Source organism: Anomaloglossus baeobatrachus, chromosome 3, assembly GCF_048569485.1.
Source record: "Anomaloglossus baeobatrachus isolate aAnoBae1 chromosome 3, aAnoBae1.hap1, whole genome shotgun sequence".
NCBI classification, from domain to species: Eukaryota; Metazoa; Chordata; class Amphibia; order Anura; family Aromobatidae; genus Anomaloglossus; species Anomaloglossus baeobatrachus.
The window spans coordinates 418,742,615-418,765,817 of record NC_134355.1 but is presented as its reverse complement, the minus strand read 5'-3'; the positions used below and the strand labels follow the sequence as shown (position 1 = coordinate 418,765,817).

At 45.1% G+C, this 23,203-nt stretch overlaps 1 protein-coding gene across 2 annotated transcripts in view; it reads left to right on the top strand.

Moving 5' to 3' along the window:
* The window catches only part of MYOM2 (myomesin 2), a 252,158-nt gene that overhangs the window by 216,172 nt on the left and 12,783 nt on the right, over positions 1–23,203 (top strand). For both annotated transcript variants that reach the window (XM_075340317.1, XM_075340316.1), the window contains one exon: positions 22,965–23,128. In XM_075340317.1, coding sequence (XP_075196432.1) covers positions 22,965–23,128 — 164 coding nt within the window. The remainder of the gene's footprint in view (positions 1–22,964; positions 23,129–23,203) is intronic.

The window sequence follows — 23,203 nt, the reverse complement described above, 5'->3', positions numbered from 1 at the left end:
GAGAGTGGTGTTGTAGAAAATGGTGGCACTGTCTGTGTCATGAAGTGAAGACATGGAGGACAGCTGGAGGATAGTCAGAGAGGTTGTGACTGATGATATGTGCAAGTTTTCTGCGGGGGAATGCTAGGTGCTGGATGGGGGGGTAGGTGAGGAGGACAGGGCTGAAAAGGTCAGTTGGTGGTGGAAGAGGGGGAAAGGGGAGGTTGTGAGGTTAGATAGGGAGCAGAGATGGGTGAAGACAAGGTCTAGAGTCTGTCCATCTTTATGGGTGACAGAGGAGGACCACTGAGTTAGACCAAAGGATGAAGCGAGGGACAGGAGTTTGGAGGTTGCTGACTAGCGGGTGTCAGTCAGGATGTTGAAGTCCCCCATGATGATAGTGGGAATGTCAGCAGAGAGAAAGTGCAGAAGCCAGGCAGAGAACTGTTTGATGAAGGCAGTGGCCGGGCCCAAGGGTCGGTATATGACTGCCACTTGGAGGTTGGAGGGAAAATAGATGAGGACAGAGGGCACTTCAAAAGAAGGGAGGATAAGTTAGGGAAGAGGTGGGATTGGGTTAAAGCTGCAGTTGTTAGAAAGAAGGAGACCCACTCCTCCACCCTGTCTATTGCCAGGGCAAGGCATGTGCGTGAAGTGTAGGCTGCCGTAGCATATCACAGCGCAGCAGAGGAGGCAGTGTCAGAGGGTGTCAGCCATCTTTTGGTGAGGCCAAAAAAGGATAGATTGTTAGAGGTAAAGAGATTGCGAATGACATGCAGTTTATTACAGACAGAACAGGCATTCCAGAGCGCTCCAGAAAAAGGGAGCAGTTGAGTGGGCATCAAGGCAATGGATTTTATATTGGAGAGGTTGCAGCAGTTTCTAGTAGGTGGGGTGGGATAAGGGGGTGATAAAATGGTGGGTATCATCTATAGGGGTCCAGGATTGGGAGATATGTCTTCAGCAGTGAGGAGAAGTAGAGAAAGGGAGAGGAGTTGGAAGAAGGGGGGCGGCTAGCATGTTCTGCATGTTATTAGGAGAGATCTGAGGCTTAGGAACAGGTCAGCAGATGAGGACAGTTTGGGAGGTAAGAAGGAATGGGAGATAATTGTTTGGAGAGTTCTGGAGTTTGGGGATAGCAAAGGAGAGTGAGGATTAGTTTAGCAAAGACTGTAAGGGCATAAGTACGCATGATGAAATTAAGTTTGTAATAATGCAAGCGGGAAGCACATTTAAAGAGATAGCTTTTACCTTCTGGTCACTTCTGATATACTTTTTAGTATATTTCTGATATACCACTTAAAAAGTCTCACTTCATAAAGTCACACCAGACCAAGGTCATAACAGACCTGGGCAATCACATTTATACAAATGCACAGAAGAAGTCTCAGGTGTGAGCAAAAGGGAGGAAACACAGGAAGACAGGTCACAGAACCACAGCAGGGGGTGAATTAGTAGGTAGAAGCTGATAGAAAACATTTGGGCTGCTTCACAGCAAGAAAGGTAGACACTTATGATAGGGAAGAAATACACAGTGTGAACTAGGATCAAAGAGTTAGGCCTAAGACACCCGGCATGAAAATCAGAGTGAGTGGAATGCGATAACATATCGCATTCCACTCGAACCAATATTAACCTATGTCCCAGCACCCATGAGCGATTATTTTCACAGCCCTAATCAGACTGAGAAAACAATCGCAGCATGCTGCGACTCTAATGCGATCCTAGATTCTCTCGCACCCATTCAAGTCTATGGGGTGAGAGAAAAATTGCACTGCACTCGTGGTACACTGGTGTACTACGAGTGTAGAGAAAAAATGGCAAAAGCCGGCAACAGAGGAGAGAGGGGGATAAATCCCTCCCTCCTCTCCTCAGCACTGGCCCGCCCCTCCTCAGTGCCGGCCCATCCCCCGCAGTTGAGGTCCGATCACATGATCAGACCTCAGTCGCAGTGACACTCGCATGACACTCGGCTCCTGCTGTGCTGCCAGCGTGAACCGAGTGTCATGCGAGGATCGCAGTAGTCCCCCGTGTGGCCCCGGCAAAGCGACATACCAGTAGAAATAGAGATACAGGGGAAAATAGACTTCAGTGGATGTGGCAATTATTGTAGCACATATATGACAGACTTTGAGACCTTTGTTGGTTGTTATAGTTCTATAGAGCTAAATATTATTGAATCTGATGGGTTACTGGCATGAATTGGAGTCTTCTCAGCTATGGACTGCTGCACAGTGTTGACTGTTAAGAGGTTAAAGAAGTGGATAAGGAACTCTTATAATTACTATCTGTTAGAAAAATGTTTATTATAAAAGTAATTATAAGTAATATTTAAGTTCTGTCATTTTCAGGTGACAATTCTAAAAATACTTTCTTATTCAAAACCCAATTATTAGAACTGCAAAGATTTAAATTCCCTGTAATTGACAGATTCCAACATCATGTTAAAATAATTAAGATAAAACTTCTGCTAAGTAAATGACATACCTTGGCTTTTATGAGAGAGATGAATTTTAATTGTATCTACTGATATTTAGCACTTGAACATACATAGGAACACCTGGGAAATAGTGATTAGTTATGAAATGACTGTGAATATTTTATGGAGACTTTCTTCATTCTGTTTTCTAAGTCTTTCCTTAATCTAATTTCCTTTTTTAAATCTACTGAAGCTTTAGAATCTTAAAATTATTTGTGCAAATAGTTCAATTGTAGTTAGATTTAAAAGGCTGTTCTCATGTTGCGGCTTCAGCACCACACAGCTCTCCAGTCTCTTTCCCTTTCTTGTTACCAGAGGCAGGCATTACTCCTTAACACTAGAACTCCCAGAGAGGGGTCATTTAACATTTCTACCTTTGGAACCCAGAGAGAGAAGGAATGACCTGAAGGATTATAGCTAACATCTAATAATCACCGTCTTTTGTTCTGTAATTAAGGCCATTACTGTCGCACCACAGGAGGTTGTTGTTTTCCATTTAGTTTCTAGTTAGTTCTATTCAGTTTGGACTAAGGGTTATTTGACCCTCTTTCGGGACTTCAGGGGGGAGCTCGAAATTTCTGGGACTTCTAATGTTAAGTGACAGTTGTAATTCAGTAGCTATGTCTCACTGCTGATTTTCTTCTTGCTACATTTTACTTTTCTACTATGAAACATTACCAGACTGTCAGTGCTTGTTCTAAAGTATAAACTGTCATCACTATATTTGCATATACGGATAAGGGAGCATTTGTACAAGTGAGCTGTTGTCAACAGTGAGCAATGAATAAGAGAACTGCTTTGGAAATAAGCCAATGGCAGGGTTTGAGAATTGTGATTTTGCAGGACTGATATCAGCTCAAGAACTGAGAAGAAGAGGAAGGTAAGCAGTTAACTGCTGTATAAAATCAATGAGCTGGAGGATGTTGACTGTTATCTCATGAATTAACCTCTCTGTCTGGAATGTAGCTACTACATATACTTGGCCAGGCTTTTATGGTTAATCTCTTCAACAAGTTGTTGTACACTTTGCAAGATAAAAACTAAAATAGCATAAAAACCACAGCAAATAGAAAAAGGAAATCATTTGCAAAACTGCTTATATTCATGTTATCGAATTATACCAATTTCATAACATGCAAATACCCTTTTAAACTTACTAAAGATCAATATATAAAAAAAAAAGATGTGAATCTCTCATTTTTAACGGGAGTGATCTCCACCAGTCTTACATTCAAATGAACAGGATCCCGTCGGCCTCTAAGACAATGTGATTCCAGAAAGAAACGATTTGTGATGAATTCCAGAAAAAAGCTTAAAACTTTATTAGATACATTTTAAAAACATTGTGCAAACAGTTTGTGACTACGAGGAAAAGAGATTCCTCTCCAATATATTTTAAACACACTTATTCGAAGGTGAGAAGAGCAGGTGTGTTTGAAATGCATTGGCAAGGAGGCTATGTCCCTCATACTCATACTGTTTGAACCATGTTTTTAATATTATTTTAATAAAATATTAGCATTTTTACTCCGGGACTAGAATGCTACACCACACAGTTTTCTTTGTATAACATACCAATGAACTCTCTGTAGCTGTAATGACTCTGTAAGCCAATCTCATATACAGTCACATTATCATGATCTTAATATTGTCTACTTACGGGGCATCCTGTACTCTGAACCTGATTATCTCCTCTCGCTATACTGTTAAATGTCACCCATTATTACTTATATTGACTGCTCCTTGACACTCCCCCCTCTATTCCTACAGTGCCTACAAGTAGTCTTCAACCCCCTGCAGATTTAGCAGGCTGATAAGATGCAAATAAGTTAGAGCCTGCAAACTTCAAACAAAAGCAGGATTTATTAACAGATGCATAAATCTTACAAACCAACAAGTTATGTTGCTCAGTTAAATTTTAATAAATTTTCAACATAAAAGTGTGGGTCAATTATTATTCAACCCCTAGGTTAAATATTTTGTGGAATAACCCTTGTTTGCAATTACAGCTAATAATCGTCTTTTATAAGACCTGATCAGGCCGGCACAGGTCTCTGGAGTTATCTTGGCCCACTCCTCCATGCAGATCTTCTCCAAGTTATCTAGGTTCTTTGGGTGTCTCATGTGGACTTTAATCTTGAGCTCCTTCCACAAGTTTTCAATTGGGATAAGGTCAGGAGACTGACTAGGCCACTGCAACACCTTGATTTTTTACCTCTTGAACCAGGCCTTTTTTTTTCTTGGCTGTGTGCTTTGGGTCGTTGTCTTGTTGGAAGATGAAATGATGACCCATCTTAAGATCCTTGATGGAGAAGCGGAGGTTCTTGGCCAAAATCTCCAGGTAGGCCGTGCTATCCATCTTCCCATGGATGCGGACCAGATGGCCAGGCCCCCTGGCTGAGAAACAGCCCCACAGCATGATGCTGCCACCACCATGCTTGACTGTAGGAATGGTATTCTTGGGGTCGTATGCAGTGCCATCCAGTCTCCAAACGTCACGTGTGTGGTTGGCACCAAAGATCTCGATCTTGGTCTCATCAGACCAGAGAACCTTGAACCAGTCTGTCTCAGAGTCCTCCAAGTGATCATGAGCAAACTGTAGACGAGCCTTGACATGACGCTTTGAAAGTAAAGGTACCTTACGGGCTCGTCTGGAACGGAGACCATTGTGGTGGAGTACGTTACTTATGGTACTGACTGAAACCAATGTCCCCACTGCCATGAGATCTTCCCGGAGCTCCTTCCTTGTTGTCCTTGGGTTAGCCTTGACTCTTTGGACAAGCCTGGCCTCGGCACGGGTGGAAACTTTCAAAGGCTGTTCAGGCCGTGGAAGGCTAACAGTAGTTCCATAAGCCTTCCACTTCCGGATGATGCTCCCAACAGTGGAGACAGGTAGGCCCAACTCCTTGGAAAGGGTTTTGTACCCCTTGCCAGCCTTGTGACCCTCCACGATCTTGTCTCTGATGGCCTTGGAATGCTCCTTTGTCTTTCCCATGTTGACCAAGTATGAGTGCTGTTCACAAGTTTGGGGAGGGTCTTAATTAGTCAGAAAAGGCTGGAAAAAGAGATAATTAATCCAAACATGTGAAGCTCATTGTTCTTTGTGCCTGAAATACTTCTTAATACTTTAGGGGAACCAAGCAGAATTATGGTGGTTTGAGGGGTTGAATAATAAATGACCCTCTGAATAAACTTTTCACAATTTAAAAAAAAAAATAAAAAAAGAAATAACATTCTTTTTTGCCTGCGTGCATTTCACACTTCCAGGCTGATCTACAGTCCAAATGTCACAATGCCAAGTTAATTCCGAATGTGTAAACCTGCTAAATCTGCAGGGGGTTGAATACTACTTGTAGGCACTGTATATCAGGAAGGATTATGTTACACATGTTAAGCAGCAAATAGGGTAGTATACATTTAGTAGGCAAAATTAAACAAGCAAATTGTCAATAGGAGATCTGTGTTGTATGTGCATTACAGAAGCACTTTAACAATTTATAGAGGCATGCAAGAATTATGAAAATTGTTGTCCTTTACATTGGTAATCCCACCCATATGAAAACAAAGATGCTATACAAAACTACAAAATAAAGAAAAATAATTATCTCAGAACTACAGTGCCATCATCTGATGAGGTTTTGGAAACATTAAGGCACTTTACTGTATTTGTATAAGCTTGGAAAACATGCTTATGCAGCATTTACAAGTCAAAATACTGTAGTTTTGGTACATCTAATATATAAAGCTGAGTGTATTGTGTGTTTGTGTTTTTGTGTGTGTGTATGTCCGCTAAAGGAATCCGCACCGTCACATTTACAATCACGAAATTTTGCACAGACGCCTCATGTGACTCAGGGAATGTCATAGACTATGTTTGAATGGGAAAAATGTAACCCCGAGCTTTACAGTTAGTCTCCGAAATCCTGCCTCCATTAATCTGAATAGAGCTGGGAGATATGAGCTATTAATAGCAACTGTCAGTGGTTGCTATAGGAACAAAATAAACTGTTAGTATAAGAATCTTATGTGTGAGTGTGAGACAGAAAAAGACAGACAGACAGAGACACAGACAGAGACAGACAGAAAAAGAGACAGAGAGATAGAGACAGAGACAGACGGGCAAAGAGACAGACGGGCAAAGAGACAGATGGGCAACGAGACAGCCGTGGAAAGAGACAGCCGGGCAAAGAGACAGCCCTGGAAAGAGACAGCCCTGGAAAGAGACAGATGGGCAAAGAGACAGACGAGCAAAGAGACAGACTGGCAGAGAGACAGATGGTCAAATAGACAGACCTGGAAGAGACAGACGGGCAAAGAGACAGACCTAGAAAGAGACAGACCTGGAAGAGACAGCCGGGCAAAGAGACAGCCGGGCAAAGAGACAGACCTGGAAAGAGACAGACCTGGAAAGAGACAGAAGGGGAAAGAGACAGAAGTGGAAAGAGACAAAAGGGGAAAGAGACAGATGGGGAAAGAGACAGATGGGGAAAGAGACAGATGGAGAAAGAGACAGATGGGGAAAGAGACAGACGGGCAAAGAGACAGGCGGGCAAAGAGACAGACCGGGAAAGAGACAGACCGGGAAAGAGACAGACCGGGAAAGAGACAGACCGGGAAAGAGACAGACCGGGAAAGAGACAGACGGGGAAAGAAACAGATGGGAAAAGAAACAGACAGGGAAAGAAACAGACTGAGAAAGAGACAGATGGAGGCAAAAAAAGAACCTGTGGAAAAGAAAGCGCATAGGGTCTTACCCTGACAAACAGGGGGTAAAGAAGAGTGACAGAGGCAAAAAAAGAACCTGTGGAAAAGAAAGCGCATAGGGTCTTACCCTGACAAACAGGGGTTAAAGAAGAGTCAGAGGCAAAAAAAAAGAAACAGACTGAGAAAGAGACAGATGGAGAAAGAGACAGCCCTGGAAGGAGATAGCCCTGGAAAGAGACAGACGGAGAACGAGACAGACAGATAGAGAGAGACAGACAGACACAGAGAAAGAGAGAGACACAGAGATAGAGACACAGAGATAGAGAGACAGACATAGAGACTGATACAGAGATAGACAGAGAAACTGATACAGACAGAGACAGACACACAGAGACAGACACACAAATACAGGCAGAAACTCGAAGAGAGATAGTTACTATCCCAGGCAACACCCGGGTACTACAGCTAGTTTTTAATATATGTAAAGTTACTGAAACATAAACTGAAATCATCCCTTACTAAATCACAACTGCTGCTGATTTCTTGTCTATACACTCGTCTTGCAAAACATTCTTCCTATTAAATTTATAAGGAATAGAAGTATGTTTCTTCTGTAGGTTTTTGGACTACACCAAACAATTTTATATTTATTGATCCTGATTAGCCCTCTGTTATTTAATCCGCACCTTCAGAGATCAATTACTTTTGTCCTCATTGCCTTGTCTTATGAGGGCTTGTTTTTGTGACACAAATCACATTTTTAGTGGCGTAGTTTTTAGTAGTAGTGTGGAACCTTTGCTTTTTTGCAGGATGAGTTAATATTTTCATTGGTACCATTTTGAGGTACATTTATAACTTTTATTATTTGTTGCTATTTATTTTTTTTTGTGATTCGGAATGTACAGAAAAAACATTTTTTAACATAGTTTTCAACCTATGGGTCAATTTATATTTTATTTTTTGAGCTAAGCGAGTAAACTTCCTTGATCTATTCAGTATCTTAGGTGCTGCAGTCACCATTGACTGTGACATACTAGGGGTTAAATGGCCGTGATCACAGGTATTTGCAGCCCCTGAAGTTCCAGTGAGGGGATAGTTGTATATTACAGTTGACAAACTTTGCGGATTGTGCTGGCTTCTGAGCCCTTGCCATTCATAAGTAACAAGTGGACAATCCATACAGATGTACAGCCACATCTTTATGTGGAATGGCGGTAATCTATGACAATTTTGATTTGGTACTAAAGTATGTAATCTATACTGGTGAATTATTTGTACAATATTATAACATTTTCACCTGTTTACACTCAATGCCATGTAACACCATCAATTTGTCAAATTTATCCCTCTATTTGACAGTTCAACAGAAAATAAGAATTATCATATGACTTTTTATGCAAAATTTTGCAGGTCTATTCATATTTCAGCTTCAATTTACTATACTTAGCTAATAGATGTGGAAGACCATCATGAAATTTTTTAAATATTCCAGGTTAATTACTGTAGGTTACTGCCATCTACGTACAGTATCTGTCATCTTGGATTATCCTGAATTTGCTGACTTTTTTTATTGGGAAGCAATATCTAATCACTCATCTGAGGTTTTAAGATTAAGGTTTTAAGATTCTTTTTGTGTTTCATGTATCATTTTTAGTCACTTTAGTGATTGAGGTGCATAATATAGGAAGATCTGCGGATTGTAAGACTATAAAAGCAACCCGTTAAAATCCAAAAATGATTTAATCCTGGAAAGTACTAAAATCACTTCCCTTTCAAATATGTAGTTTGACCTTTTAACTGCTCTTTATGTTTTTTTTATAATTTGAGATACTAGGATGTGTTGACTGGATATTAATCAGTGTACATGTATTCTTTATAAAGTAGTCACTGAATATACATTAAGATAATATAACATTACTATTATTTTTAACGGCTTTCGGTTCTATCTCAAGACATGATGACTTGACGGATGAATGATCTTTTGGAAGATCGATCTTGTGCAAGTCCAGATACGTCCACCTGGGTCTTCACCATTATTTTGATTGTACCAAGCCATCAAGTTGCTGGTCTTCTTCATCTTGTTCCTTTTAGTCTTTCAAACTTGAGGTCCTTCACCAGTGATTGCTCTCTTTGTATGACATTTCAAAAGTTGGCAAGCCGTAGCTTGGTGATTGTTGCTTTGAGTGATGCTATTGAAATGACCCAGAGGTATCATATATAGGAGCCGTACGATAAAATGATTATAAATTGTTGTTTCTGCTTTGGTGATAAACTTAATGTATCTGTGATGCTAGACACTACGAGCAGTATGAATAGAAGGGTAGTCAGACAAGCCAGGATCATAAGCCAGGAGGTAAATAAGATTCAGGGAGCAGAAAGAGATGCCCTCAGGAAGAGGTCCGAGGTCACAAGCCGGGAGGTAACGTATAAGGTTCAGGGAACAGACAAAGACGTGGTCAGGAAGAGGTCCGAGATCAGAAGCCGGGAGGTAACATATAAGGTTCAGTGAGCAGACAGAGATGTGGTCAGGAAGAGGTCCAAGGTCAGAAGCCAAGATCAGAACACTTACACCAGACAATAGCGAAGAGCACACTCAGCAAACAGGAAGTATGACTGGTGAATTTCAGACAGAGCAAGACCAGTAAAGAAACAGAGCAATCACCAGGAACAAAGTGTATCTGTGAAGGCACCTCCCAAAACCAGCATGGATGCTAGTGCTGAAAGACAACCTGTAAGCAAGTGCTTAGATACCTAGCAGAGCATTTTCAAAGGCAAAATGCTCCACACAGCGGAGCCAAGACAAAAGCAATCCAAATGCAAAATGCTCTGCACAGCGGACAGTATCACCAAGCTTTTGCTTCCTCATCAAAAAGAAGCATGATATATGGTTAGAGACCCTGATTCTATCAATGTTTAATTTACTGAGCTGCTTGCTGCAGTTTTATTCGTAGCACGTCTCTGAAAGCTTAGCTCTTTATAATCCCATTCACAACATAGGTTGACAGTTTTCTGTGTTCACTGTGCTTGGCAGTAAGCAGACAATCGGGGGTATGAGCAGGTCTATTCATGAATACGGAGGAGTACACTGCAGCAGGTTTACTAGTCTTCTCTATTGATAATCTCCTGATGATAAAATAGTGATTTTATTAAAATTCCAGAAAGTAACCTAGGAAGGGATGCAGGGGTGATATGTTCACTGTAATGTATAAACTTTGAAAATGCTTGTGTGTCGCCCTGGGCAAGCCAGGGGACACAGGTCACACACCACCACACCCTACATCCCAGCTAGGAACACCACAGCTAACCAGAAATCCTTGTTGCCTTCCTCCAGAGGCTGATGATTCACACCAGGGGGTGGGCCAGGTGGTTGGCTCCGCCCACCGAGGAGTTCACAGCTCTGGAGGCGGGAGAAACCAGGCAGAACAGTTAGGGGAGTGAAGCAGTAAACAGCTAAGATGAGCTAAGTAAGTGAAAGTGAAAGTAGAAAAGTGGAAAAGGAGGAAAGCAAGTGAGGTGACAGGAAAGAAAGAAAGCCTGAAGGGTCCAGCTGTGTGTAGGACCAGGTCAGCAAGGTCAGCAACGGCGGTGACTGTCTGGAGGGGGACCGTTTGGAAGTTCCTGGAAGGACCCCGGAGGCTGTGTGCCCGGCGGTCTGGAGCAGTGTTCCGAAGGACAGTCAGTACCAGGGCAGGGGCCTCTCGGACCCCGGCAAGGCTAGGAGTCGCCATAATTTGCCGAATCCGTCAGTGAAGGGGACGTAGATCCCCCAACAACCAAGTCCCGATTGAAGGCAACAGCCCAACCAGAGTAGAAGAGACACCGCCACCGCCAAGGCACCAGTTTCTTAGGGCCAGCGCCTGCGGGCAAAGAGTAAAGCTCCTCCGGTCCAGCTTGAAGCCGGGGAGCGGGTTACCGGTGGGAACCCATCGCAACCAACAAGTACACATAGGTGCAAGGAAGAGGGACATCACCGTCACCTACTGGGAGAGCAAGTGCAGCCGTCCGTGGGACCGTCTTACCAGCCGTTTGGTTTACCGTAAAAACTGTGTCAACGTCTCAGGCTGAGTGAGTACCAGAGTGCCGCAAGGCACAGCGCTGCCCCCGCGTCCTTGCGCCCACCAGGCCCTGCACCTCACATCTCATCACTGGGCCCCGGGATCACCAACCCCTACCCACGGAGGGGCAACACAACACCTGGCTGCTCCGCATCACCATCCCCGGGATCCCCATATTGAGCAGCGGTGGTGAAATCACCACAACCGTGGGTGGCGTCACGGACAATAAACTATTCCCACACCCAACAACCCCCTTTCACTCACGGGCGAGGAGTGCCGCTCGAGAACCCCCGGGATCCGGCCCACAGCTCGAGCCACCACTGAGCAGCAGCCGCCGGACCCGAGCAGAAGGGGTGAGCGAAGTGTGCTGACACCCTCCTCCCCGCCCGCGACAACTTGGCGTCACGAACAGGATCTTACCGCTCTGCCATCTGGTAGAGGTGCGCCTTGTTACCGCCGGAGGTATCCGGCAGAAAAATTCCAGAAGCCGCCATCTTTGGCGCGAAAAATTCCCGCTCAAGCGTCTTCTCGAGTAGTAGAGGCGCGAAGGCCAAGACCCCGCCCAGAGAGAGGAGGGGCCGGAAAGAGCTAAGGGGGACGCGATGGCGGCTGGCTGCATGTAACTGCAGCTATAAAAGCAGGGACGCCAGGACTCTGCGGACATACCGTTCCTGGAAGAAGAAGCCATCATGTGGATGCCGTCCCGTGACACCGTAGCCCCCGCGCCTGGAACCGCGGCGTGGGTAGAGATCCGGACCGCGCAGCTCTACCAACGGCTGCAGGTGAAGATGCAGCTCCTCATGGAGGAGTAGGAGGCCGACATGGCGGACGTTGTAGCCACCGTGCGGAGACGCGAGGAGGAAGCGGAGAAAGAGAGGGTGAGTGACCCACGTCCCGATGCCCTGGAAGGGCCGGTCATCGCGGCTGCGGGGCCCGGTCCAAGCCCTCTCCCTTCGCTGCCTCCCTCGCCACCCGTCCCAGAGGCTGTGACCCCGCCATTAGGCCTGCTACCACCGCAACCGGTAGCAGTACCCAGCGTCCTCGCCCAGGCGGGCCAACCTGTAGCCGGAGCCCGCAGTAAACCGGAGGTGTTACCGTGGAAGATTCCGAAGGTTGAACCGGAGGCATCCCCTGAAAAATCCCCCTAGCCGGAGCTGATGACCCGCTCCGAGCCAAAGGCCCAGCAGCGGAAAGTCCCTATGCCCATCCCCCACACCTCGGCTGAGGTAGCGCCGGGTTGTTGCTGCAAGGCAGCGCCCAAGGCCAAGACACCGCGGGACATGCCGCCCAGATTCCTGACAGTGGGCAACGTCCAGGATGTCCCGCTGGGCCCGACCCGTGCGCCGGAGCTCGCAGCAGCGCCGTATTGGGATAGGGAGCCGGTACCGCTGGGCCTGGAGATCGCTGAGAGGGAACGGAAGAAGGCCGAGCTGGTGGCCAGGGCCATTAGGGAGAAAGAGAATCTCCGGCAAGCAACATCCCGTGTCCGGGGACCGTTGTACGAGGGGCAGGTGAGGCGGTTTGATGTCCGCCGGGGCTACGGGTTTATCTACGAACCGGGCCTGGAGGCCGAAGTGTTTATAGCCCGGCGGGATGTGAATGCCCACCTGCCTGAGGAGCATCCCGGCCGCAATCTGATGCCGGGTGACATCGTGCAATACACCCGGTACTTTGGGGAGCGGGGGTGGTTCGCGCTGGACGCTAAACTAAGGGGAAGCCCAGAGGCCCGAGCGAGTGCAGCACTCCCTCCCTTGGCAGCACCAGAGCCTGAATATCTGGAGTAGGGCAGCAGATGCCCGTTGCACCGTCCCCGTTGGGACCACCATTTTGGTTGTTTGTTTAAAAGTTTTGAAAAATGATAAGAAAATGATTACCGAAGTTTCACCTGATTGTCTGTGTGATTTGCAACCGGCTGGAGCCGACACCGTTGTCCCCGTGGGGACCGTTTAAAAAGTTGTTTTGCATGGAGGACTATCCATGGACAAGCCCGTGAACTTGCAGGGCAACCACAAACGTTAAGTGGCTTGTAAATAAGTTGTTTGCCGTTACCGTTTCCGCAATGCCGCCTCCGGAGAGGCAGGTTGGAGGGAGGGCCCTCAGCAGAGCAGGCTGGGGCCCAGCCACCAAAGGAACCGGTGGCTACCCTCTGGAGGGGAAGGACAGATCCCGCTCGGGTAACTTGTGCTGGACTGTGGGTCAAGGGGTGCTGCCTGGGCTTTAGGGGCAGCATCAGGGTCAGGTTGCTTGAGTGGGAGAGAGTGGAAACCGTAACCGTAAACCGTTTGCAACGTTTAAGAAATGTGCCTCCCGTTAAGGGAAGATTTATTAAAAATGTACATATGTTATTTTACCATGTTATCTTTTACAGAAAAAAAAATAAAACCGGTGTTGGACGGCAGCCCGCGGACGGTCAGCATTTTGCTAAGGGGGAATGTGTCGCCCTGGGCAAGCCAGGGGACACAGGTCACACACCACCACACCCTACATCCCAGCTAGGAACACCACAGCTAACCAGAAATCCTTGTTGCCTTCCTCCAGAGGCTGATGATTCACACCAGGGGGTGGGCCAGGTGGTTGGCTCCGCCCACCGAGGAGTTCACAGCTCTGGAGGCGGGAGAAACCAGGCAGAACAGTTAGGGGAGTGAAGCAGTAAACAGCTAAGATGAGCTAAGTAAGTGAAAGTGAAAGTAGAAAAGTGGAAAAGGAGGAAAGCAAGTGAGGTGACAGGAAAGAAAGAAAGCCTGAAGGGTCCAGCTGTGTGTAGGACCAGGTCAGCAAGGTCAGCAACGGCGGTGACTGTCTGGAGGGGGACCGTTTGGAAGTTCCTGGAAGGACCCCGGAGGCTGTGTGCCCGGCGGTCTGGAGCAGTGTTCCGAAGGACAGTCAGTACTAGGGCAGGGGCCTCTCAGACCCCGGCAAGGCTAGGAGTCGCCATAATTTGCCGAATCCGTCAGTGAAGGGGACGTAGATCCCCCAACAACCAAGTCCCGATTGAAGGCAACAGCCCAACCAGAGTAGAAGAGACACCGCCACCGCCAAGGCACCAGTTTCTTAGGGCCAGCGCCTGCGGGCAAAGAGTAAAGCTCCTCCGGTCCAGCTTGAAGCCGGGGAGCGGGTTACCGGTGGGAACCCATCGCAACCAACAAGTACACATAGGTGCAAGGAAGAGGGACATCACCGTCACCTACTGGGAGAGCAAGTGCAGCCGTCCGTGGGACCGTCTTACCAGCCGTTTGGTTTACCGTAAAAACTGTGTCAACGTCTCAGGCTGAGTGAGTACCACAGTGCCGCAAGGCACAGCGCTGCCCCCGCTTCCTTGCGCCCACCAGGCCCTGCACCTCACATCTCATCACCGGGCCCCGGGATCACCAACCCCTACCCACGGAGGGGCAACACAACACCTGGCTGCTCCGCATCACCATCCCCGGGATCCCCATATTGAGCAGCGGTGGTGAAATCACCACAACCGTGGGTGGCGTCACGGACAATAAACTATTCCCACACCCAACAACCTCCTTTCACTCACGGGCGAGGAGTGCCGCTCGAGAACCCCCGGGATCCGGCCCACAGCTCGAGCCACCACTGAGCAGCAGCCGCTGGACCCGAGCAGAAGGGGTGAGCGAAGTGTGCTGACACCCTCCTCCCCGCCCGCGACACTTGTATAAACAAGAAACTTTGCGATTCATCATTTTAAAAATTGTCTCAATTCTCAAAAATGGGAGCATTCTTAATTCTTAAGTCTACTGCTTGTTGCCTAGGTCCACAGTTTTCCCTTTATCAGAGCCGATCTCTTCATATGCTATTGAGCTTGCCATTGGCCAGCTTCATTGTAACTGCCCTGATTCCTCTGCTTGCAGCTTGGGAGAGCACAGCATTTGGGCTTGCAGCTCAGGAATGCTGCTGGTCCAAACTGTCAGTAATCAGGAGCTCACCGCCCCCAGGTACGCTGGAAGCACCACAGATATTGCTGTAACTAGATGCATGTTTATCCTGCAGTTTTGTACATTAGCATAAAGCTCTACTCAGCTCATTAATCTAATAAAGATTGGATTACACACAGCACATTTTAATGTTGGTTATTTAATTTTGGTTATCTCTAATAGTAGACATAGGAAAAATAAATGAAGCATCTGTTTACACAATGACTTATGCCTTTCACCGAATGCCTTGCTTATTTCTTGGAGCTTTAGTTGTGCTATGTTCATTCATTTACAAGAGTTTGTGGTTTCTCATCTCACGAAATGATGATAGGTTCAGATCATCTCTTTCAAAGTCTGCCATTATTGCAGTGCTGAACGCTGAACACAGCACTGCCAATTAGGGAGGAAATGACTGCAGGGGTGACATTTTGTTTTCAAGCAACAATTTTATCTTTTTGCTGATTAACTCTGTTGCTGCTGAAAAAGTGAACTCATATTGTGTGCTCTTCAGACAAACAAAATGTGCCTTTACTTATAATTAACTTTATTAAAAGTTTTCAATACTTGCAAATGTAGCTGAATTGTTCTGAAGCGCAATACAAAGGATGTCATTATATCAGTACCTGAACTAGCAGAAGGTACAATTGCATTTCCTATGAAGTAGGCATAAGCACGTGCAGAAGTGTTAATATACCAATGTTTTGTATAGTTTGGAAGCAGATTTTCCTGAAGACTACAGACATCTTTTGAGACATTTATATTAAAAATGTTTTTTTTTAAATTGCGTACTAAAAATCATGAACACTTTGTCTTCCGTAGCTTGCACGTTCTCACATACAATTCAGGCTGCTCAGTCCTGTTCAGTGAGAAATGCATCCGAAAAGCCCTCTGATGACTTGGTCTTGTAAGGCTGGTTTCACACAGCGTTTTTTTTGCCGGTTGGCAAAAAAACGCAAAACGCATCTTACCGGATCTGTTGTCTGCTCAATACAATGTCAATGGACTTGCGGCAACATGCGTTTGCATGCGTTTGCATGCGTTTGCATGCGGTGGTGTCAGGATTTGGCGAGTTGCAGTTTTTTACCTTTTATCAAAAACGCAACTTGTTGCATTTTTCACCTCCGTCCAAAAACTGCAACTCACCGGATCCTGTACATTGCGGCAGTAGCTGCAGTGTATTTCAATGGGCGCCGGATCCGGTTGCGGTTGTATGCTGCAGGAAGGATCCTGTTTGCTGTAAAGAACATGGCCTGAATATCACTCTCACACACTCACTCTCACTCACACACTCTCAATTACACTCACTCTCACTCACACTCACTCTCACGCACACTCTCACTCACTCACACACTCACTCTCTCACTCACACTCTCACTCGCACTCACTCACACACTCACTCTTGTCCAGAGCTGCATCCACGCTTTCATGGCAGATTCAGCTCACTCCCGATCACGAATTTAATGCCCGCCCAGCCCCATTCAGCTCATTCCCGACCATATGACTCATAAACTGCAAGTCACAGGATCCAATAAATAAGGCTGCTTTCACGCTACGTTTTTTTAACATCCGTCATGAACGTTTTTTTAACGCAAAAATGGATCCAGTGCAAATGCGTTTTCATTTCAATTCATTTGCAATGGACTCGCGTCAACATGTGTTCACCTGCGTTTGTGTGCGTTATACTGAGGATCCAGCGACTTGCAGTTTTTTACCTTTTATCAAAAACGCAACTTGTTGCATTTTTCACCTCCGTCCAAAAACTGCAACTCACCGGATCCTGTACATTACGGCAGTAGCTGCAGTGTATTTCAATGGGCGCCGGATCCGGTTGCGGTTGTATGCTGCAGGAAGGATCCTGTTTGCTGTACAGAACATGGCCTGAATATCACTCTCACACACTCTCACCCACTCACACACACTCACTCTCACTCACACACTCTCAATTACACTCACTCTCACTCACACTCACACTCACTCTCACACACACTCTCACTCACTCACACACACTCACTCTCTCACTCACACTCTCACTCACACTCACTCACACACTCACTCTTGTCCAGAGTGCATCCACGCTTTCATGGCAGATTCAGCTCACTCCCGATCACGAATTTAATGCCCGCCCAGCCCCATTCAGCTCATTCCCGACTATATGACTCATAAACTGCAAGTCACAGGAGCCAATAAATAAGGCTGCGTTCACACTACGTTTTTTTAACATCCGTCATGAACGTTTTTTTAACGCAAAAATGGATCCAGTGCAAATGCATTTTCATTTCAATGCATTTGCAATGGACTCGCGTCAACATGTGTTCACCTGCGTTTGCGTGCGTTGTAGTGAGGATCCAGCGACTTGCAGTTTTTTAACTTTTTTCAAAAACGCTACTTGTAGCTTTTTTGAGCTGCGTCCAAATACTGCAAATTGTTGGATCCTGACTAAACAGCATGCAAACGCATGTGAACGCTGGCATGCTGATAGACAGGATCCTGCTTGCTCTACTGAGCATGCACAGAAACCAGCCTCGCATGATCAGTCTCTCTTTCCCCCTCCCTCCCTCTCTCTCCCTCCCTCTCTCTCCTCTCTCCCCCACCTGAGAGCGGAGGACGCTCATAACCAAGGTAAACATTGGGTAACCACGGTCTTAGTTACCCGGTGTTTATCTTGGTTACGTGTGCAGGGAGCACGCAGCCGGCTCCTAGCAGCTGCAGTCGCTCGTAACCAATGTAAATATCGGGTATCCAAGCAAGTTACCCGATGTTTACCTTGGTTACGTGTGCAGGGAACCGACTCCTAGCAGCTGCAGACACTCGTAACCAATGTAAATATCGGGTATCCAAGCAAGTTACCCGATGTTTATCTTGGTTACGAGCCTTCACAGCTGTCAGATGTCGGCTCCCAGTCTTTCACGTTCAGTTGCCCTCACTCCCGATTACATGACTCCAATGCCCGCCCATAACCTTAAAGTGACAGGATCCTGCAAAATAACACATGCGTTTGCATGCGTTTTTCTTTGCAAAAACAGGATCCGCTTTTGCAGCAAAAAAACATTCATGACGCATGCTAAAAAAACGTAGTGTGAAAGCAGCCTAACACTTGCGTTTGCATGCATTCAACTCAAATTCAACAGGATCCCGTCACATGCAGTTTGTGTTTTTTTGCCTCAAGGCAAAATAATCCTGATGTGAAACCAGCCTAACCCATCTAACTGCTCACCTGAACTAAAATTTAGACTGTCATTCTTACAAACAAAATAAATAAATAAATAAATAAATAAATATAAATCAAAACAATTGTCAGCTTTATAAGCATGTAGGAGAGAAACGGGGTACACAGCAGAATTCACACTCATTGCAAAAGGGCAGCACATAATTTACAAGAATACATTTAGGAAGAACAATATCCATAGACAGTTGTTTAAATGGAAATATTCATGTAAAAAAATGCTATTAACCTGCAGATATGAGGTTAATCTGCAGATTAATAGCATACTGAATATGTGCGGCTGCTGCAATGGGGCCCAGAAATGTTCTTTAATCCTCGTCAGCATTGGGCTTTCAGTCATAGGAGTGCGACTTCAGTTTCGCTTTGTGCATAGTGAGTGGCGGCTGTAACCACACCCCGACACTGACTGATAGCTAACGCTGTACTGATGCAATGCAGAAGAACAAAGGAGAGATGACTGCTCTGAACCATCACTGGGCAGAATAGGCAGGTAGTTAACGTCTACCTACATGTTTGTTCTTAAGGCCCCGTCACACACAGAGATAAATCTTCGGCAGATCTGTGGTTGCAGAGAAATCATGGACATATTGTTCATTTGTACACAGCCAAAAACCTGGCACTGATTGTCCACAATTTCACTGCATCCACAGATCCGCCGCAGATTTATCTTTGTGTGTGACAGGGCCTTTAGACACATAGTAAAAAAACCCTAGCCCCCAATAACCTCTATAATTTATGATAGGGTACTGCACAGGATGATCTGCCTGCGGTAAAAAAAAAATTAAAGTATGTCAGTATACTATGTTTTAGGCCCGCAACACATATCCGTGCCTCCGGTACGTGTTTGGTACGTTTTTGCACGTACCGGAGACACGGAGACACGGAGACCCATGTTATTCTATGGGTGATGGCATACACGCGTAAAATCACACGTAACGTGTGTCCGTGTGGTAAGTACGTGTGTGCGGTTTTCTACACGGACGACATGTCCATTTTTGGCCAGCAGCACGGACGCATGGACCCGCTATAGTCTATGGGTCCATGCCTGCACGGACCGCACACGAAGTATGTCCATGTTCAGCACGTTTCGTCCGTGTGTTTTTAAACAAGCGATCTATTTTTTTTTTCTTTTTTATTAAAGTCAGTCTACTTACCTTTTTTTCTGCTGTTCTCAGTCATACTTACATTGGCGCTCGGTCTTTTTCTCCCCCCGACTCATACTTACCAATCCCCGATCACCAGCGCGGCGAGGAACAGCTGTGCCGAAAATACTGTGGCTTCAATTCAATTGAAAATGCCGGAAGCTCATTAATCAATCTCGTATTCCCTGCTTCTCCCGCCCACCGGCGCCTATGATTGGTTGCAGTGAGACACGCCCCCACATTGAGTGACAGCTGTCTCACTGCACCCAATCACAGCTGCCGGTGGGTGGGTCTATACTGTGCAGTGAAATAAATAAATAAACCCCAATTTTGATACCAGCCAAGATAAAGCCATACGGCTGAAGGCTGGTATTCTCAGGATGGGGAGCCCCACATTATGGGGAGCCCCCCAGCCTAAAAATGTTAGCCAGCAGCCACCCGGAATTGCCGCATACAATAGATGCGACAGTTCTGGGACTCTACCCGGCTCTTCCCGATTTGCAATCGGGGTAACAAGGAGTTATTGGCAGCCCATAGCTACCAATAAGTCCTAGATTAATCATTGCAGGCATCTATGAGACACCCCCAATGATTAACCTGCAAATTAAAGTTAATAAACACAGTGAAAAAATCCTTTATTTGAAATAAAAAACAATAACAAATACCCTCATTCACCAATGTATTAAGCCCCAAATACCTATCCATGTCTGGCGTAATCCACGGAGGTCCAGTGTCGCTTCCTGCTCTGCCACATGAAGGTGACAGGAGCTGCAGAAGAACCCCGCTGCTCCTGACAGCTCCACGCAGCAACTGAGGTGAGTAGCGTGATCAGCTGTGCTGTCACTCAGGTTACTTGCGGCCACCGCTGGATCCTCCACCTGTGACAGCAAATCGCCCAAGTGACAGCGATGAAGTCACAGGTGAGTTGCGGTCTCGGGTGGAGGATCCAGCTAGCCGCGGGTAACCTGAGTGACTGCAGCGCTAATCGTGCTGCTCACTTCAGTCACTCAGGGGATTAGCAGTCACCAGTGAGTCCTTCACGGGTGACCACTAATCAGTACGCGACACCCAGACAGAGCTGCGGGATGACAATGAAGTCGGGTGAAGTTCATCTGACTTCATTATGATCGTGCAACTCTGTCTGCTGTCTGCCGACATGTATCAACGACATTTTACCACACACACGGACATTACACACGGACATTTCATGTACACATACACGGACATTCCACACACACACACACGGACATTCCACACGCAAACACGGATAGCATACGCCATCACACGGATGTCATACGTACCGGAGAAACGCCCAAAAAAACGGAACACGGACCCGAAAAACGGACCGTGTCACACGTACAATTTTTATGCGGAAGTGTGTTTTTGGCCTTAAATGGGCTGTTACTAATAGACTACTATTCATTTCTATGGAAAGGTCACTTAAATATTACTAAGGCTGTGCTTGTGTTAAAAAAAATAAACACACATAGGGATGGAAAGAGGTCTAAATCTGACTATGGTATACTACTACACTGCTGAGGCACATTGAAAATAAGAATAGCAGTCACCATCTGTAAATAATAATCCAAAGAATCAAGTGGTAGGAAGTCACTCAGTGTGACTATGGACTGATTGATCTGTGATATACTGTAGTAACAGCACCATAATAACAGAATTTTGGTTCTTCACACACTTCAAACAAGATCTGTTAAATACCACAATGTCCTACTGATGCTACTAAAGAAAAATTCTGAAACTAAGGCTTGTGTGTCACAGAACTTGTGCTTTCTCGTTTGCGAGACAGATAAGTCATATAAGACTAAAGATAAAATTCCACAATCTAGAAATTAAAATAAAACTGATATCATCTGTGTGCCGTACATGTTTTTCCCAGACTTACAGACTTGTATTGGCTCTTTTCATCCATGCTGCCAGAAAACAACAGACATCGCCTTGTGTTTTGCAAGAACACACCATCTATGTAAATAGATGGACCTGTGAATAGCACCATAGGTTATAATGGATATGTTTGGTATCCTTGAAAAAGACACATAGGAGACGGAAGTATCTCACATGGAAGTGTGAATGGGGCCTAAGGCTGTATTTGTATTAAAGAACTTAAAAGGGATTCAAAATGGTTCTAATTGATTCAGAATTCTTTACACCTCTTTTCCAGACAATTAGAGGCTTTGTAGTATTGAGATCCACAGTAAACTTTTTTATTTTAAATCAATTTTTTTCGGGGTGAAGTCAATGAAGCAAGAGAATTCAAGTTTCCAAAACTTTACATATCTTGAGTCAACTACTATGCTTAGCTAGCAGATTATTTCAGAAATGACTTCTGCAAGCAGGTCAGACAAAAGTACTTAAATATCCAATAGGAGAATCAGGCACCGGAGAAAATGACACTAAGCCCGTGTCTCAAAAAGAAGACCACTAGAAGCTTTTTGGAAATACAAACACACTTTCTATTACAAATAATAAATAAAAAAAGACATAATATAATAAATGCATAAATAGAGACACTATAGGGAAAAATAGGGAAGGAAGGGGAGGAAAAACCCTTCACCACCTAAAAGAGGCACCACAGTTGAGGTGAAAAATTAAATACAATCAGTATCATAAAAATGGAGCGCAATAAACATGGCTATAATACAATGAGGTACAGTGAAACATGCTAGGAGGCAAACAATGGCCACAGAACAGCACTAAAAGCAAAGGCCCCGTTGAGCTAAAAAGTAAAAGCTGTCTATGCATGGAAATGTAACATCAGTAATACCAAACAAAATCTAAATACCCTAAATAAAGGTAACAAATAATTACTTTGAGCCATATCCTAAAGTGTAGGTGAGACACCTGGAGAGCAGAAGAGAAGAACCCGACGTGCGTTTCACCACACTGGGCTTTGTCAGGAGGGGTCAAAGTACTTATCTAAGGATTTGTCATTTCATGTTAAAAATACAGGCAATATGGCTGGAGTCACACTTGCATGTCGCTCACGTGAGGATCGCATAACGCTGCCTGGACCAGCTGCCTTTTCCCCTGACAGGAGAGTGTCAGCTTCCTGTATTTCTATGCAGCTGATATGCTCCTGTCAGGAGAGAAGCCAGCCAGTCCGGGCAATGCAATCTTCACATGAATCATACCCAAGTGTGACTCCAGCCTTAAAGAAATTATTCTGCTCACATCAATGAAGAGTTGTCCTTTGTACATACTTCACCTCCTTTCATTTTCATTGTTGTTTTTATCCCTTTTTATTAGAAATCTTTTTTTCTTTACATTTTTAATAATTCATTTTTATGACATTAAATGTATACGTCTTTACTGTAAACATTTATGATATTTCTAGATACCTACATTTTAATTAGTATTCCTGGGATATCAGTTTTTAGAATATCTGAACATATACAAGTAAACATAAAATAAACACCTGATAATTTTGTATATTTGTTTATGTAACAGGGAAACAAAGGTTTCTTCAAGTGAAAAGATGAGAATTGGAGGCACGGACGAATTTGCCTGGTTGCAGATATGTGAACCCACAGAAAAGGACAAAGGAAAATATACATTTGAGATATTTGATGCCAAAACGTCTTATAAAAGAACTGTTGATTTATCAGGACAAGGTAACGCTTATAAATCTTGGGTATTTTAAAAGATTGACTGATTTTATCAGCTCTGCGAGAACAAATAAAACCATG